Consider the following 17518-nt stretch of genomic DNA (forward strand, 5'->3'; position numbering starts at 1 on the left):
TCAAGCTGGATTCAGCTCTAAATTTGGATTGTGATTAAATAGTTGACACAGCATTGGTTTCTGACACAGAATGAATGTGTTCTAATGAACTTAAAATTTTTGTTTTCTCTTAGAGCAATTCACTATGCTGTTGAATATTAATCCTCTCAAAAAAATGTTTGAAGAAATTTTCTTTTTTATTTATGAAATTTCAAATGAGAAAAATTGAACCCAATTTTTTTAATCACATCCCCCTTTCCCTTATTCCAAAACTAATCTCAATTAAAATTTCTAATGGAGTTTGCAACAATAACTACTCATTTAAATACATCATAAAATATTAAGATGTAAAAAAACTGCTTGTTATCACTGAATGGTAAAGATTATTTTAATTTATCAGTTGGCAGTAAAAAGTGAATATACATTGTATATTGTATATAACAAAGATTTAAGTTGGTTCTGGACAAAGAAAGATAACTCCAATTAAAAAAAAATCTTGCTATTGCACAATATTTTGCAATTAGATATTTCTTGCTTACTATTCTGGACAAAGAAAGATAACTCTAATTAAAAAAAAATTTGCTATTTCACAATATTGTGCAATTAGATATTTCTTGCCATTGCGCAATACTGTGCAATTGAAAAGACTTGCTATTGCACAATACTTAATATAATAATTTTAGATCCTGATTTGGACCAACTTGAAAACTGGGCCCATAATAAAAAATCTAAGTACATTTTTGGATTCAGCATATCAAAGAACCCCAAGATTTCAATTTTTGTTAAAATCAGACTAAGTTTAATTTTGGACCCTTTGGACTTTAGTGTAGACCAATTTGAAGACAGGACCAAAAATGAAGAATATACATACACAGTTAGATTTGGTATATCAAAGAACCCCATTTATTCAATTTTTGATGAAATCAAACAAAGTTTAATTTTGGACCCCGATTTGGACCAACTTGAAAACTGGGCCTATAATCAAGAATCTAAGTACATTTTTAGATTCAGCATATCAAAGAACCTAACTGATTCATTTTTTGTCAAAATCAAACTAAGTTTAATTTTGGACCCTTTGGACCTTAATGTAGACCAATTTGAAAACGGGACCAAAAGTTAAGAATCTACATACACAGTCATGACAGTTAGATTCGGCATATCAAAGAACCCCAATTATTCAATTTTGATGAAATCAAACAAAGTTTAATTTTGGACCCTTTGGGCCCCTTATTATGTTGGGACCAAAACTCCCAAAATCAATACCAACCTTCCTTTTATGGTCATAAACCTTGTGTTTAAATTTCATAGATTTCTATTTACTTATACTAACGTTATGGTGCGAAAACCAAGAAAAATGCTTATTTGGGTCCCTTTTTGGCCCCTAATTCCTAAACTGTTGGGACCTAAACTCCCAAAATCAATACCAACCTTCCTTTTGTAGTCATTAACATTGTGTTTAAATTTCATTGATTTCTATTTACTTAAACTAAAGTTATTGTGCGAAAACCAAGAATAATGCTTATTTGGGCCCTTTTTTGGCCCCTAATTCAAAATTTTGAATGAGTTGCAATTGGTGGAGAGCAACACTAACAGTCAACTCACTGTAAAGCATTTTTGAGTTAATGTCTGACATGTTGACGACAGACAGACAACAGTATACAATAATATGTCCCTTAAACGGGCGCATAAAAATGAACAAAAACAAATATGTAACACATAAACAAACGACAACCACTAAATTACAGGCTCCTGACTTGGGACAGGCACAAACATACAGAATGTAGTTGGTAAAAAACATTTTAGCGGGACTCCAACCATCCCCCCTTTCCTGGGAAAGTGGTGTAACAGTACAACATAAGAACGAACTATAAAAATCAGTTGAAAAAGGCTTAACTCATCAGATGGATACAAATACAAATACTACACATTGTGGATGTGGCTGGGTACTTGTATATCTCTACAACAAAAAGACACTTAGTACAGATCTGAGAGTACTCGCAGTCACTGATATCTAGTTCAAAGCTACTTACAACTAATAAAAAAAATCATGCATCTAAGACTAAATTATCAACTAGTACATATCCAACATGCAATGGATTAAGTGTAAAGACGTCATAAGGTAGCACTCCACAGTTAGAAAATAAAATTAAAAATGAGCCACAAAATGTTTTATCATCTCCTATTCCTGGATTTTTAATACATTAACCTAACTGTTTGGGTTGTATATGTGCATATGTATGTAATCAGTATCTTCCATAGATTTGATTTTCAAAAGTTAACAGGGTGAAAAATAATTCCTTTTATGTGTATCCATGGCAACATTCTGTATTTATTTGCCATAAAATATTGCAAAAAGGGGGGTAAACATGTCACATATCCCCAAAATTTGGATCAAACTAGAATTTCAATACCTTTGAGTGATACCTGTTCAGAACTGTTATCATAAATCTTCCTAAATGATCAAATAAAAAATGGGTGTCTTTCGCCTCATTTTTTCGTAAAATCTAATCACAAAGTTTGTGCGACAAAAAGTTGGAAAAAAACATTACAATAATTGCCAGACCAATGCATGGTATGGACATACAAATACAGACTGTCATACAGAAAACAGCCTATATTACATACATTATATGATCTTGATGTTCATATAAACCCAATACGAAGGCTATTTAAATACTCAGCTATCCAAAAATGAATTTTATTGCACACTAGCTCTTATATTTGAAAAATCCACAGGGGCCAAAATACGAAACTACACACCTAACTGTGGAGTGCTACCTAAACAGTCAGAGAAAAACCTGACCTTGTGCAATGCCAACATATTAAATTTTGAAGAGTATTCAGCAAATTGTTCAGTTTAGTGTGTATCTATAAATAATTTTTTAAAACCGCCATGTTGCTCTCTTTCTAATGTAATTGTTTCTTGTACGAAATGTAATGGGTTCTTCATTTAGGAAATTAGCAGTAAGAGCAATCTTGTTGACTTGAAAATTCCATTTCCTGCAAAGTGTCACCTTAGAAACTAGCTTGTTAAAATCAGGCTCAGGTGGCTCTAGTTCAAAGCATAATTAATTTTATATCACATTAAGATGTTTTAATCCTTATATGCATGCAATATTTTAGCCACTAGATTCTAGGCTCCATCTTACCAATTAATATTGAATAATGGATAAATTGGTAAGATGTCTTGGAAGATTGTTTGATATGAATCTGTTGTTTCTGTACCATCAAAACATTTTGGTTTTATTTTTAATTATTTTATTATCATCATGAGAAAAAATCATATTCATCTTCAAATTTGTCAAAGTCTGTGTTAGAAAATACAGTGGAATTATCTACAGGTTCCATCTTTTCATCATTTTTGGATAATCTTCCTTTGTTGTACTTCAAAATCTAAAAAAGCAATACAGTATGACATTACATATAGTGAGGACTCTTCAGGGTTAATTAATTATCTGGATTGAAAGGCTAATCAACCTTCTTTTCCCAGTGTAGAAATATTGTCTCACCAATCTTTTGAGCTCAGCCATTTGTAAGTGATTTTTACAATTTTTATCAGTGGCGGATTCTGAAATTTTCATAAGTGGGGCCCACTGACTGCTTAAGAGGGGGCCCGCTCCTGTCATGCTTCAGTGATTACCTATATAACCAACCAAAATTTTTCCCCCCTCAATCCACCTCTGCTTCTTTTGTTGTGTTAACCAAGGTTAGGAGCAGGATTGAAGCTATAAAACAATTTTTACCACACCACAACCTTAATGTGCCTGTCCCAAGGTAGTAGCCAGTAATTAGTTGTTGTTGGTTCTTGTTGGTTCATGTCGGTCATATTTATTTTTATTTATTATGACGTTTGTTTGTCAAAGCATAGAACTTTTGTAGTATTATATCTGTAAAATTCCTAGTAACTAATACAAGATTATGCGATCTAAGAGAATTGACCTTGCCACTATATAACTGTGCGATATTAATCTCTCAAGAGCAGACTGTAGAACAATGCCAGACACAAAGAGCATGATGCAACATTTAAATATATTCCCTAAACACTGATTATTGAATGTATGATGAATTTATTACCAGAATATCAGTCTCCATACTCATAAAACATCACATCCAAATTATTCATAATTAAGTGCTTTCATGCAATTATTGAACCAAAAAAAATGCCAGAACTCCTGCAAAAGTCATCAAATCTAAATTAAGGTACATTTATGGTCATTGATAACCTCATATGACGACAATTTCACCAAGTATGAAAGCTTCTACACATACAAATTGAAATTTTTGTAAGAATAAAATGAAACTTTAGAAGGCGTTTACTGTAATCAAAAGCCAATAAATGGCCTTGAAGAAAACATGAGATTACTTTAAGGCATATAGATATTAAGTCAAAAAATATTGTTCAATGTTCCAATGACAATGCAATGAAGTACCAAATTCAAATTCTAAAGCTTGTCTTCAATCCCAATACCAGAGATAAGTTTGAAGTAATTTGATCCAATGGGGTAAACTAGAGGTAGTAAATTACAATTAAAAAATCTCTTTTCTTTATCTGATCGTCAATCCAACTCAAGCAATTATGTAAATCAATCAACAAAATAAGATAGGATAAGATAGGATAAGAGCCTTTATCCTTAGAGCAAAAATAATTTTACAAAGTGTTGATGGATATTCTGCGAGTCGTTACAGACAAACGTTCACGTAAATTGTCCCAGTCAATGGATGAATTTAATGTGTCAATCAATGGCCACAGCCACACTGTTTTGAATTTCATTCTATTTCGACAGGCATATAGAAATAATTGAAATACAATAACTTTCACAAAATAGGTTAAAAGTATGATCAAATACAAAAAGTGAGAAGCTATTTTATTGAGTATGAAGCGCAATGATAAATGCAATTTGGTCAGAATTTTTAATAAGTTGCAATAGGTGGAGAGCAACTCTAACAGTTAAATCTCAGTTAATTATACCTAGCCAAAAATGGTCAACCTCTAATAACTTCCATAAACATTATGGCACTGAGTATGAATCAACTAAACATGATGACAAGCAATTCTACTGAGTAAGAAATCGTTTAGGATAAAGGTCCCATAGGATTAATGGTTACAAAGCTTACAGATATTAAAAACATAAAAAGACTATTACTATTGTGATGAGCGATAATTACTGCACAAAGAAGCATGTAATGATTACAGTACCATATAAACAAATGAATACTACTGATCAGAGTATCTTGACAGATGACCTTGCTTTAAAACACCTTGCAAGTTCATTTTACTTTCTGTGTTGTCAGATATGGTTTATTTGTAATTCTGGCTGGCTAAAGAACAGTCCCTGGACTTATTGCTATGCTTTTCCTATTCAATAGACCATTTAATATATTATCGACTTTTGACTCCAGGTTCTACAATTATTCAACAGGTCACCTACTCTGTGATAGGACATCCTGGTACTCAGTCAATTATGAGCAACCAAAAAAAGTAAAATCAAATATATGATCGGTGCAATTTGGGGGAAATTAACTATTTTCTGATGAATTAGTCATGTGTAGAAAGCATCAACACTTATCTTTTCCTCAAAATTGTACATATTAAAATCTTGAATTTACTTATTTGCATTGCTCCTGCTTGACTGAATACCAGGATGTCTTACCACAGAGCAGATATTACCTGTTGAAAAATGATCAATTCTGGAGTTAACAGTCAGCAATATGAAAATGGACTACTGATATTGAGGTATAGAGGTGATTTTCAGTACAAAGTTGTATAAATAATAGAAACTAATCAATGTTAAACCTGTATCTTTGGCAGAAGGAATGACATCTATACTTACGGTTTTAGTTGTTTGGCTATCTGTTTTGTTAAACTTTGATAACTTTTGTAAAAACTCTATGCTTTTTTCTGTTCTATCTTCAGTCTGTCTGTTTACTGTAAAGCAAAAATAATGGAAGTTATATCATTTCTCATTAGAAATTTGAGGTTTTAGCAATTGAAACCATACAAAAGACAGATTTAATGAACACAGATTTTTCCATACAGTAATTGCAATGATATGATTTCAGTTATGAAGACAATAAAATTCAAACTAATTCCAAGTAAGATTTTTTTTCTCAATAAAAGTGGGTCAAAAACATAAGAGAAAGAGGAATGACATCTTGTAAGTTAATTATGCTTGAAACATTTTATAACAGGAGTCAAACGAAACAAAATAAGCAATACTTATTACTTTTGTATACAATGATGACCATATAGGTTTTCATGAACTAAAACACATTTCAGACCAATAATATTAAAGCTATGAGTTGAGTAAGGGCTTTTAAGTTGACACTGGAGCTTATTTCATTTTTTTTTTTTTATCTATCTGTGAAGTATTTGATGACAGACATAGAAACTGGGATTTGGCATTCACAGGACCAAATTGATGATTCTTCAAATTTTTCTCAGGAATGTATTACAAAATTAACAAAAGTCTACATGACCGAATATATTTTTACAGGACATGTTCTGTGGGTCCTCTGCTTATTTCGAGGACTGTGATGAATTTCAAAGAAAAGGGTGTGGATCAGGGTTCGCAAAATAGATATCATGGCCAAAATATATTTAGATTAGAAAAAAATAAAAAATAGAGTATAATGAGGTGCTAAAATATAAAGAATAGAGAGTAATTGGCAAAAAAATATATAAAATAAAATGGCCTAAAAAATTTAGAAATGAAGGTTCAAATATTGAATGGATATTGAATAACACAAAATGTGCATGTAAAATGAACAACATTTATTTAGTTCTCCAGTCTAGCTAGCAACAATCAGTTATGGCATACCATTGATAGACCAAGTAGAGTTAACCACATATTACATAAGTTTAACTAAATTTAAGTTTACACATTTAGTTGGTTAACCTTCAGCAATATTCAATATGGTGATACCATTCTACTTATTGATATTAAAAACAATAAACAGTAGAAAGTCTTTATCAATGTGCTGTACAAACTTGCAATATTGACATGAAAAATGATTTTCTTTTCAAAAAATTCATTTATGTTATTGTATAAGTGGCAGGTTCATATATTACAAATTCCATAAATTACCACTTCAGTGCATTTGCCTATACATGTAATTGTTATTAATAATTTGCTTTCAATTTTGTTAAAATGATAAATTCGCCAACAAATACAAAGAACAAATATGTCTGAATGCTTCATGCTTGCTAAAATGTTCTCTCTTTATAAACCATTTATCATTTATATATACCAATCAATTTATCATTTTCTAGTATCTATATGAGTTTTATCTATGGAGACTCAGCTGTCATAAAACATACAAGATTAAAAGCCAATTTAGTTATTTGGCAACAATTTTCCTCTCAACTCTTGCTGTTAAAACTAGCTGTATCTATTAGATTCCAAGAACTTTTCAATCAACAGCTATGTTATCCCCAAAAATCTGATGAGATTGATTTACCCAACAAGCACAATCTGAAAGCAGTGATGTAATCTATATATATATAATAAAGTGAACAAAAAAAATCTGTAAGCAACAACTGAGAGATAACCAATGGTCTAAAAAATTCAATGAAAATTTTAATCAATTTCAAAAACAGGGTTTTCAGTTTATGATCTGGAACCACAAAATTTTGAATTTTCCAACAACTTACAGTACAATAACTCTGGGATATTAAAAGTGGAAAAACAACAAACATTGTACATTTATTCTAACAATCACACTCCATTTATCCGGTAAGCACCAAGTTCTTAATTTTTCACACAATTAAGTACCATATGTAACTTATAAAAGGTAAACAACAAAAAAACAACAAAAAATATGTAACTACTGTCTTAATGTAATGGTTCAGAACATTCCCTTAAAATTTCAAATAATTTAACCAGATGCTCTGCAGGGTGCAGAATGAATTCTGACACAGAATGAATGTGGTCTAATGAACTTAAAATATTTTGTTTGCCTTTGAGCAATTCACTATGCTGTTGAATATTAATCCTCTCAAAAAATGTTTGAAGAAATTTTCTTTTTATTTATGAAATCTGAAATCAGAAATATTTACCCCCCCCCCCTTTTTTCACATCCCCCTTTCCCTTTTTCCAAAACTGATCTCAATTCAAATTTCTAATGGAGTTTGCAACAATAACTACTCATTTAAATACATCATAAAATATTAAAATGTAAAATAAAGTGCTTGTTATCACTGAATGGTAAAGATTGTTTTAATTTATCAGTTGGTAGTAAAAGTGAATATACATTGTATATTGTATAAAAAATGATTTAAGTTGATTCAACTACTATTCTGGACAAAGAAAGATAACTCCAATTGAAAATTTCTTGCTATTGCACAATATTGTGCAATTAGATATTTCTTGCTATTGCGCAATACTGTGCAATTGAAAATATTTGCTATTGCACAATACTGTGCAATTGAAGATTTCTTGCTATTGCGCAATACTGTGCAATTGACAAAATTTCTTGCTATTGCACATTACTGTGCAATTGAAGATTTCTTGCTATTGATGAATACTGTGCAATTGAAAATTTCTTGCTATTGCACAATACTTAATATAATAATTTTGGATCCTGATTTGAACCAACTTAAAAACTGGGCCCATAATCAAAAATCTAAGTACATGTTTAGATTCAGCATATCAAAAAAGCCCAAGAATTCAATTTTTGTTAAAATCAAACTAAGTTTAATTTTGGACCCTTTGGACCTTAATGTAGACCAATTTGAAAACGAGACCAAAAATTAAGAATCTACATACACAGTTAGATTCGGCATATCAAAGAACCCGTTATTCAATTTTTGATGAAATCAAACAAAGTTCAATTTTGGACCCTTTGGGCCCCTTATTCCTAAACTGTTGGGACCAAAACTCCCAAAATCAAACCCAACCTTCCTTTTATGGTCATAAACCTTGTGTTTAAATTTCATTGATTTCTATTAACTTATACTAAAGTTATTGTGCGAAAACCAAGAATAATGCTTATTTTGGCCCTTTTTTTTTGCCCCTAATTCCTAAACTGTTGGAACCAAAACTCCCAAAATCAATCCCAACCTTCCTTTTGTGGTCATTAACCTTGTGTCAAAATTTCATAGATTTCTATTTACTTAAACTAAAGGTATAGTGCGAAATCCAAGAAAATGCTTATTTGGGCCCTTTTTGGCCCCTAATTCCTAAAATGTTGGGACCAAAACTCCCAAAATCAATCCCAACCTTCCTTTTGTGGTCATAAACCTTGTGTTAAAATTTCATAGATTTCTATTCACTTTTATTAAAGTTAGAGTGCGAAAACTAAAAGTATTCGGACGACGACGACGCCAATGTGATACCAATATAAGACCAAAAATTTTTCAATTTTTGCGGTCGTATAAAAATGGGTTCTCTGTTTATCTTTTTTGGAAATCAAAAGTGAGATAGACAGACAGATGGACAAGTCAAAGGTATATACCCAGACTCTGTTGAGTGGTGCTATAAAATATAAAACTTAAACTAGAACAATTAATTTTGTCAAAGTTCTGTTTATAGTTTTACAAAATGAGTTTGATAGATATAGTCACTGGACTCGGATGTCAAATATTGGTAATATTACAGAAACCTCACACATATTTTATATCCATCCCCAACAACTTTAGCTGTGGAGTATTTCTTCTCTTTTCTTTCTTTATAAAATTCACTGTTCTTTCAGATCTTTAATGTTAAAATTTAATCAGATTGGAGAATACCACACATCAAATTTGCTTACAGATATAAGAAAACATAAAAGCTTTGTTTAATTAAATTGATTATCAATACCAAAACTTCTACATCTACTATAGCATCATGTTGCTATCACTTAATTGAATTATGAGGATCTTTACTTAGGAAATTAGCAAATTATATAAAATTTGATCTGGCATGCAATAGCAACAAGTTTTAACTGCTTTACTCAGTATCCTACAGAGAAATAATCATTATCTTCCTGTGTTAATGAATGTTGTTTTATATGCTTCTCTACATCAATTATTATCAGTTCCAATAATTAGTATAAAGGGATGATGTTGTTTACCAGAAATGTACTTTTATATGTCAAATATAATCACAAGGACAATGATAAAGCTCCTTTCTTAGGTAACTGTTTAAAATAAGAGTGCACATGTGAACCCCGCCAGACAGACATGTGCATATCAAACCATCATGACCATTTCATAAACCAAATATAATTGACCTTTTGCTTAAAAGATTTGAGAAATATATCAAACCACTAAAAATAAATATTGTCCAATGAACCATATAAATGAGGTCATTTTGAAAACTAGTGGCACAATCATAGCATTGGCGCAAATTGTCTTGACACAAAATGATGCATTTAACAAGAGAATTTATCCACCAGTAAGTATAACTAACATATCAACCTTTTTCATATAAACAAACTAGAGGCTCTAAAGAGCCTGTGTCGCTCACCTTGGTCTATGTGAATATTAAACAAAGGAAGCAGATGGATTCAAGACAAAATTGTGTTTTGGTGATGTTGATGTGTTTGTACGTCTTACTTTACTGAACATTCTTGCTGCTTACAGTTATCTCTATCTATAATGAACTTTGCCCAGTAGTTTCAGTGGAAAATGTTAGTAAAAATTTACAAATTTTATAAAAATTGTTAAAAATTGACTATAAAGGACAATAACTCCTTAGGGGGTCAATTGACCATTTCAGTGATGTTGACTTATTTGTAAATCTTACTTTGCTGTACATTATTGCTGTAAAGTTTATCTCTATCTATAATATTATTCAAGATAATAACCAAAAACAGCAAAATGTCCTTAAAGTTACCAATTCAGGGGCGGCAACCTATCAACAGGTTGTCCAATTCATCTCAAAATTTCAGGGAAGATAGATCTTGACCTGATAAACCATTTTACCCGATGCCAGATTTGCTCTAAATGCTTTGGTTTTTGAGTGATAAGCCAAAAACTGCATTTTACCCCTATGTTCTATTTTTAGCCATGGCGGCCATCTTGGTTGGTTGGCCAGGTCACCGGACACAATTTTTAACTAGATACCCCAATAATGATTGTGTTCAAGTTTGGTTTAATTTGGCCCAGTAGTTTCAGAGGAGAAGATTTTTGTAAAAGATGACTAAGATTTACGAAAAATGGTTAAAAATTGAATATAAAGGGCAATTACTCCTAAAGGGGTCAACAGACCATTTTGGTCCTGTTGACTTATTTGTAGATCTTACTTTACTGAACATTTTTGCTGCGTACAGTTTATCTCTATCTATGATAATATTCAAGATAATAACCAAAAACAGTAAAATTTCCTTAAAATTACCAATTCAGGGGCAGCAACCTATCAACAGGTTTTTCGATTCATCTCAAAATTTCAGGGCAGATTGATCTTGACCTGATAAACAATTTTACCCCATGTCAGATTTGCTCTAAATGCTTTGGTTTTTGAGTTATAAGCCAAAAACTGCATTTTACCCCTATGTTCTATTTTTAGCCATGGCGGCCATCTTGGTTGGTTGGCCAGGTCACCGGACACAATTTTTAAACTAGATACCCAAATAATGATTGTGGCCAAGTTTGGTAAAAATTGGCCAAGTAGTTTCAGAGGAGAAGATTTTTCTAAAAGCTAACGACGGACGACGACGACGGACGACGGATGAGGGACGCCGGACGCCAAGTGATGAGAAAAGCTCACTTGGCCCTCTGGGCCAGGTGAGCTAAAAACAGTAAAATTTCCTTAAAATTACCAATTTAGGGGCAGCAACCCAACAACCGGTTGTCCAATTCATCTGAAAATTTCAGGGCAAATAGATTTTGACTTGATAAACAATTTTACTCTCCTCAGATTTTCTCTAAATGCTTTGGTTTTTGAGTTATAAGCCAAAAACTGCATTTTACCCCTATGTTCTATATTTAGCCATGGCGGCCATCTTGGTTGGATGGCTGGGTCACCGGACACATTTTTTAAATTAGATACCCCAAAGATGATTGTGGCCAAGTTTGGATTAATTTGGCCCAGTAGTTTCAGAGGAGAAGATTTTTGTAAAAGATTACTTAGATTTACGAAAAATGGTTAAAAATTGACTATAAAGGGCAATAACTCCTAAAGGGGTCAAATGACCATTTCGGTCATGTTGACTTATTTGTAAATCTAACTTTCCTGAACATTATTGCTGTTAACAGTTTATCTCTATCTATAATAATATTCAAGATAATAACCAAACACAGTAAAATTTCCTTAAAATTACCAATTTAGGGGCAGCAACCCAACAACGGGTTGTCCAATTCATCTGAAAATTTCAGGGCAAATAGATCTTGACCTAATAAACAATTTAACCCCCATGTCAGATCTGCTCTAAATGCTTCGGTTTCAGAGTTATAAGCCAAAAACTGCATTTGACCCCTATGTTCTATTTTTAGCCATGGCGGCCATCTTGGTTGGATGGCCGGGTCACCGGACACATTTTTAAAATTAAATACCCCAAAGATGATTGTGGCCAAGTTTGGATTAATTTATCCCAGTAGTTTCAGAGGAGAAGATTTTTGTAAAAGATTACTAAGATTTACGAAAAATGGTTAAAAATTGACTATAAAGGGCAATAACTCCTAAAGGGGTCAACTGACCATTTCGGTCATGTTGACTTATTTGTAAATCTTACTTTGCTGAACATTATTGCTGTTTACAGTTTATCTCTATCTATAATAATATTCAAGATAATAACCATATAACGGCAAAATTTCCTTAAAACTGCCAATTCAGGGGCAGCAACCCAACAAACGATTGTCCGATTCGTCTGAAAATTTCAGGGCAGATAGATCTTGACCTAATAAACAATTTAACCCCCATGTCAGATCTGCTCTAAATGCTTCGGTTTCAGAGTTATAAGCCAAAAACTGCATTTGACCCCTATGTTCTATTTTTAGCCATGGCGGCCATCTTGGTTGGTTGGCTGGGTAACCGAACACATTTTTTAAACTAGATACCCCAATGATGATTGTGACCAAGTTTGGTTAAATTTGCCCTGTAGTTTCAGAGGAGAAGATTTTTGTAAAAGTTGACGACGATGGACGATGGACGCCGGACGACGCGGGACGCCAAGTGATGAGAAAAGCTCACTTGGACCTTCGGGCCAGGTGAGCTAAAAAGGTTTTAAAAGAGTAACAGCAAATAAATAATATTCTTTAAGAAATTAGGTCAAAAGTATGTCAACTGGAATAAGATTTGTAAAAGAGGGGCGAAAGATACCAGAGGAACAGTCAAACTCATAAATAGAAAATAACCTGACAACGCCATGGCTAAAAATGAAAAAGACAATAATAGTTCACAAGAAACAACATAATTTATCTGTGACTATCTATTACACAAACGGATTATTTGATAAATATTAATTTAATCTATAAAAGCTTCAAAAACTACCATAAACTGGTTAAACTCAAGACTCTATTTTTAGTAATGGCAGGTTAGAATGTGAGATGTGTTGATTGCTAGAAACTTCATGAAACAAATTTCAACAATGTGTATAGACAGAACTAGACACCCTAAGGATGATCATATCTCTGTCTGATTTTAAATCATCTAATGTTGTAGAAAAGATTTTCTTCTTCAAATTTACTAACAGCAATATTTATGGACAACTGACGCACAGCAGATTCCAAAAGATGACAATAATTCACAGCCAGGCATGCTAAAAATGTATATAGGTAATTTAAAATCCCAAAATAAAGCTGTCTTGTTGTTTGAACTGTTGGCATTATCAGAACCCAAACCAAATTGCCTTTATTGTTCAATTATAGAATTTCATGTCAACACTTGGAAAATTTACAGATAAAATGTTATATATAAAGCAGCTGTCAAGAAGGCTGTGAACAATTATAATTGAAAACCATACAATATTATTTCTCCTACACATCAGGCAATGCTCTAGTGAGGTCTTTTATTATACAATTTATAGAATATTATTCTATTTGTGATAAAATCTCCACCAATATTTTATTATTTTAGTAGACTTTGTTACATAATTCTTCCAAGGAAAAACCTGATGAACCCATGAACATATAAAATACTTATTTTTAGCAAAAAATGTTATTAAATTAGTGGTTGATCTAGAAGTTGGAAGCTTAGAGAGCTTATACCTAGAAAAAATTATCATTTTGAATACAATCATAAAAAAAAAGTTAATATTTTGGACAATAACACCCCCTTTCCTTTGATCCTGCATCCACCCCTGGGAATATTCTTGTTATTAGATAGACATTTCAAATATTGCTATATTTGATATTCAATTTCTTATATCTTTTATTGTGATGTCCAAATTTTTTAAAAGAAAATCCTGCTTACTATTTGGTACTTTGAACAAATTTCTGTAACACTCCCTCAGAATCTGTAGGTGTATATGTATAACAGTATTCAATAAGTAAAAACAAAACCATCATCTATTTACAATAAACGAAATATTAACTTACTAGGACAATTAATTCTGACTGAAAGAATATCAATAAATAAAACCTGAGTCAAGGTCTTCCTTCAACAAATCTGACTCTATTGGGTTTTCAATGTCTGTTTAGTTGTCAAATTAAATTACAGGATTGTCAATACAGATCTGATTAAGTTTAGGTTAACAAAAGAAAAATGTCACAGAATAAGATCCGATTTCAAGAAGCAATACAAGAGCATTAGCTTGGTTGAAATCAGAGTATTTTGAAAATAGAAAATCTAATGGTTTTTTTTGTAATTATTATATGACAGCAAAATTTAAAGGGTTTGTTTTCTATATCATATCAAATATTGATTTGGGGACCCTTTTTATGTACCCAATCTAACCCTAGGGTGGGTATCTATAACCATTAGTATTGCTTAGAGAAGAGAATAGATATAAATTATGATATTTTGTTTTCAAAATAATCTGTATTTGAATTAATGTCTTAGAAATGGGCTTTCAATCGCCCTTTCAATTCCATTGACATTTATTACTTTTTTACTTTTTACACTACACTCGCAATCAATCTTAGCACTTGCAATCGAAACACTTTTTGACATCTCCAAAATATAACAGATAAAAGAAGATGTAGTATGAGTTCCAATGAGACATACAATTTGAGACAACACACCAAAATTAATGTCAAGGTCAATATTTCAAATTTGTATATCCCTCTTGGTTCATTTTAGAGAAAAGTTAAAAAAAAAAAAAAAAAAAATAATGCACTGATTATAAATTAGCATATTAAATCTTAATTTCCAAACAGTTTGGTCAACAAACACAAAAATTAAAGATATGTATACAGATAGAAGACAAATATTCGTTACAGTAGTAAAACAACAAAATCTGCATGATTATTCTCAGTCACATGTATTTTAAATTTTACATAATATTGTAAATTCAGTTTATTTTGTTTACTGGGAAAGAGTTGCAATTAAATTGCTTTCGTGGTTTTAATATCTACCCCCACATTTACATCAATGGTACAGCAATCAAACCATTAAAACAAAAGATTTATAGGTATTTTCAATCTATTTGTTGCTATTGATGAATTTTATAATATAGTACTCCAAAAGAAAGACTTAATCCACAACAACAAATTAATTTAAATTTACCTAATTTGGTGATTTGAAACAACATTAAATATAACAAGAGGCTATAACAGGCTATTATTTAAAGTTGGAATTATTTTTAATTATGGAATTTGTTAAATTTTCTGTGCTGGAAATTTTTAATAAATTCCATGTTTATTTGGTATAACAATGTTTTGAGCGGTTCATAACACTTTCCATATAATGTATTTTGTATAGATAGTGTTGTGCGCGGCACAGTACATTCTATTGAAAATGTACTATCTTCTTTGTAAAAGAAAGTGTTGTGCGCAGCACAGACCATTGAAGTACAGAATAAGCATGGAATTTACTAGAAATTTCAAGCACAAGAAATTATAAAAATTCCATGATTAATAATAATTCCAAGTTTAAATAATAGCCTGTTCTATGCTGAATTGCTCACATAGTAAAAATATGCCATTTTAATAATCATTTTACTATTACTGCAATCAGTTATGGTCTCTTATTTTTAAATATTAATAATGTTAGTGGCATTTCTGAAGAGCTTGTATTTGTGATAATTTTTACTGTGAACAGTTTATACTCATCAATTAAAATTTTAGATAGAATTGGAAAGCTTTAAATATAATTAGTTAAACAAAGTCATTTAGGGGTATATAATCCTAAATGAAGTCAGACATAATTGTAGATTGTATTGTGCTTATTTTTTTGCTATGTGCTGTTCCTAATACATATTACCTATTCTTTTCAGTTGGGCAGAATACACAGAAAAAAGTGTAAAAAAATTCATTCAAAGGGCAATAACTTGTCTAAGAGTTTTTCAAGGATTTCAACAATATTTACTTATTTGTAGATCTTATTGTGATGAATAAGTAATTGCCATTTCTCCCTTTCTATTATAGATTCCACAAAAAAAAAAAAAATGGGTAACAACCATATTTCAAGGGCAATAACTCCATAAGTGGGTCAATTAAGGATTTCAGTCATTTGGCTTATTTGTAGATCTTATTTCAATGAACAACACTGATTTAACAATTTCTCTCTATCTTCTATAATTTCTGTATAAACACAAAAAGTAGTTAAAAATGTCTTTCAAGGGTCATAACTCTTATGAGGAGTCAACTGATGATTTTGTCTATGCTGACTTATTTAAAATTGAAAATCTTACTTGATTTACATTTTTTATAAACGATGGTACCTTTCTATCGACTATGAGGGGCATGATGGGTTATTTTCATTCTTCGTGATCGACACATTTTCGCTATCGTGATCTGTTTTTCTACAGATTTTTTTTTTATTATATTTTCGTGATCTGTGATCATGGAAATTTATTTTCTGTGAAATCGTGATTGACAAAAAAATCAACTTGTGAATCGTGATACCCCACATCAGGCCCCCCATCAGGCCCCCCATCAGGCCCCTCGACTATATTTTACATAAAAAATACAACAATGAGGAACAAGGAGGATGGACACAACTGAAGTAAACAGTTAAAGTATATTTTTTATCATCGATTATACTAAGTTTTACTGTCTGTCCATTACTTAATCATTGTTTTCATCGTACGGCTGTCATTTGAGGCAATAATAACAATACTTTTGTGGTGAGAACCTACACAATTATTGATCACTTTCCTTAACATTCCCGTCTGTTTCAATGAACTCTTCAGAAACCTTAGCACCATTTACATCTGCATCACCCTGCGTACATAATATCTGGCTTGTCAATTAAGTATACAATCAACTGTTGAAAACCAATCATATTGCTAAATATTCACCATGTAAATGACAATAACTGGAGATTTCTTGGACAATTAACTCATAAGGATGTATAAATCGGTAAGACATTTTTTTATTCATTTTAATGCATTTGTATTTCTGTTGTATGAGTAATTACTATGATATATTTTAAAATTTTAAATTGTACAATGTACTTCAGAATTAATTTGATTAATCTAGATAAGAGGGGCATAACCTGGCTCTCTCTTAAAATATTTT

General features: G+C 31.4%; 2 protein-coding genes across 2 annotated transcripts in view; one reads left to right on the forward strand and one right to left on the reverse strand.

The window, feature by feature from the left end:
- Positions 1-3214: 3214 nt before the first annotated feature.
- The window catches only part of LOC139489540 (active regulator of SIRT1-like), a 33925-nt gene continuing 19621 nt past the window's right edge, over positions 3215-17518 (reverse strand). Inside the window, exons 3-4 of the mRNA XM_071276053.1 lie at positions 5811-5905; positions 3215-3372 (exon numbers count right to left, since the gene is read on the reverse strand). Coding sequence (XP_071132154.1) covers positions 3247-3372; positions 5811-5905 — 221 coding nt within the window. The 3' untranslated portion in view covers positions 3215-3246. The remainder of the gene's footprint in view (positions 3373-5810; positions 5906-17518) is intronic.
- The window catches only part of LOC139489539 (calcium-regulated heat-stable protein 1-like), a 31885-nt gene continuing 31581 nt past the window's right edge, over positions 17215-17518 (forward strand). The window contains exon 1 of the mRNA XM_071276050.1: positions 17215-17359. Coding sequence (XP_071132151.1) covers positions 17348-17359 — 12 coding nt within the window. The 5' untranslated portion in view covers positions 17215-17347. The remainder of the gene's footprint in view (positions 17360-17518) is intronic.

Source organism: Mytilus edulis, chromosome 9 (assembly GCF_963676685.1).
Source record: "Mytilus edulis chromosome 9, xbMytEdul2.2, whole genome shotgun sequence".
NCBI classification, from domain to species: Eukaryota; Metazoa; Mollusca; class Bivalvia; order Mytilida; family Mytilidae; genus Mytilus; species Mytilus edulis.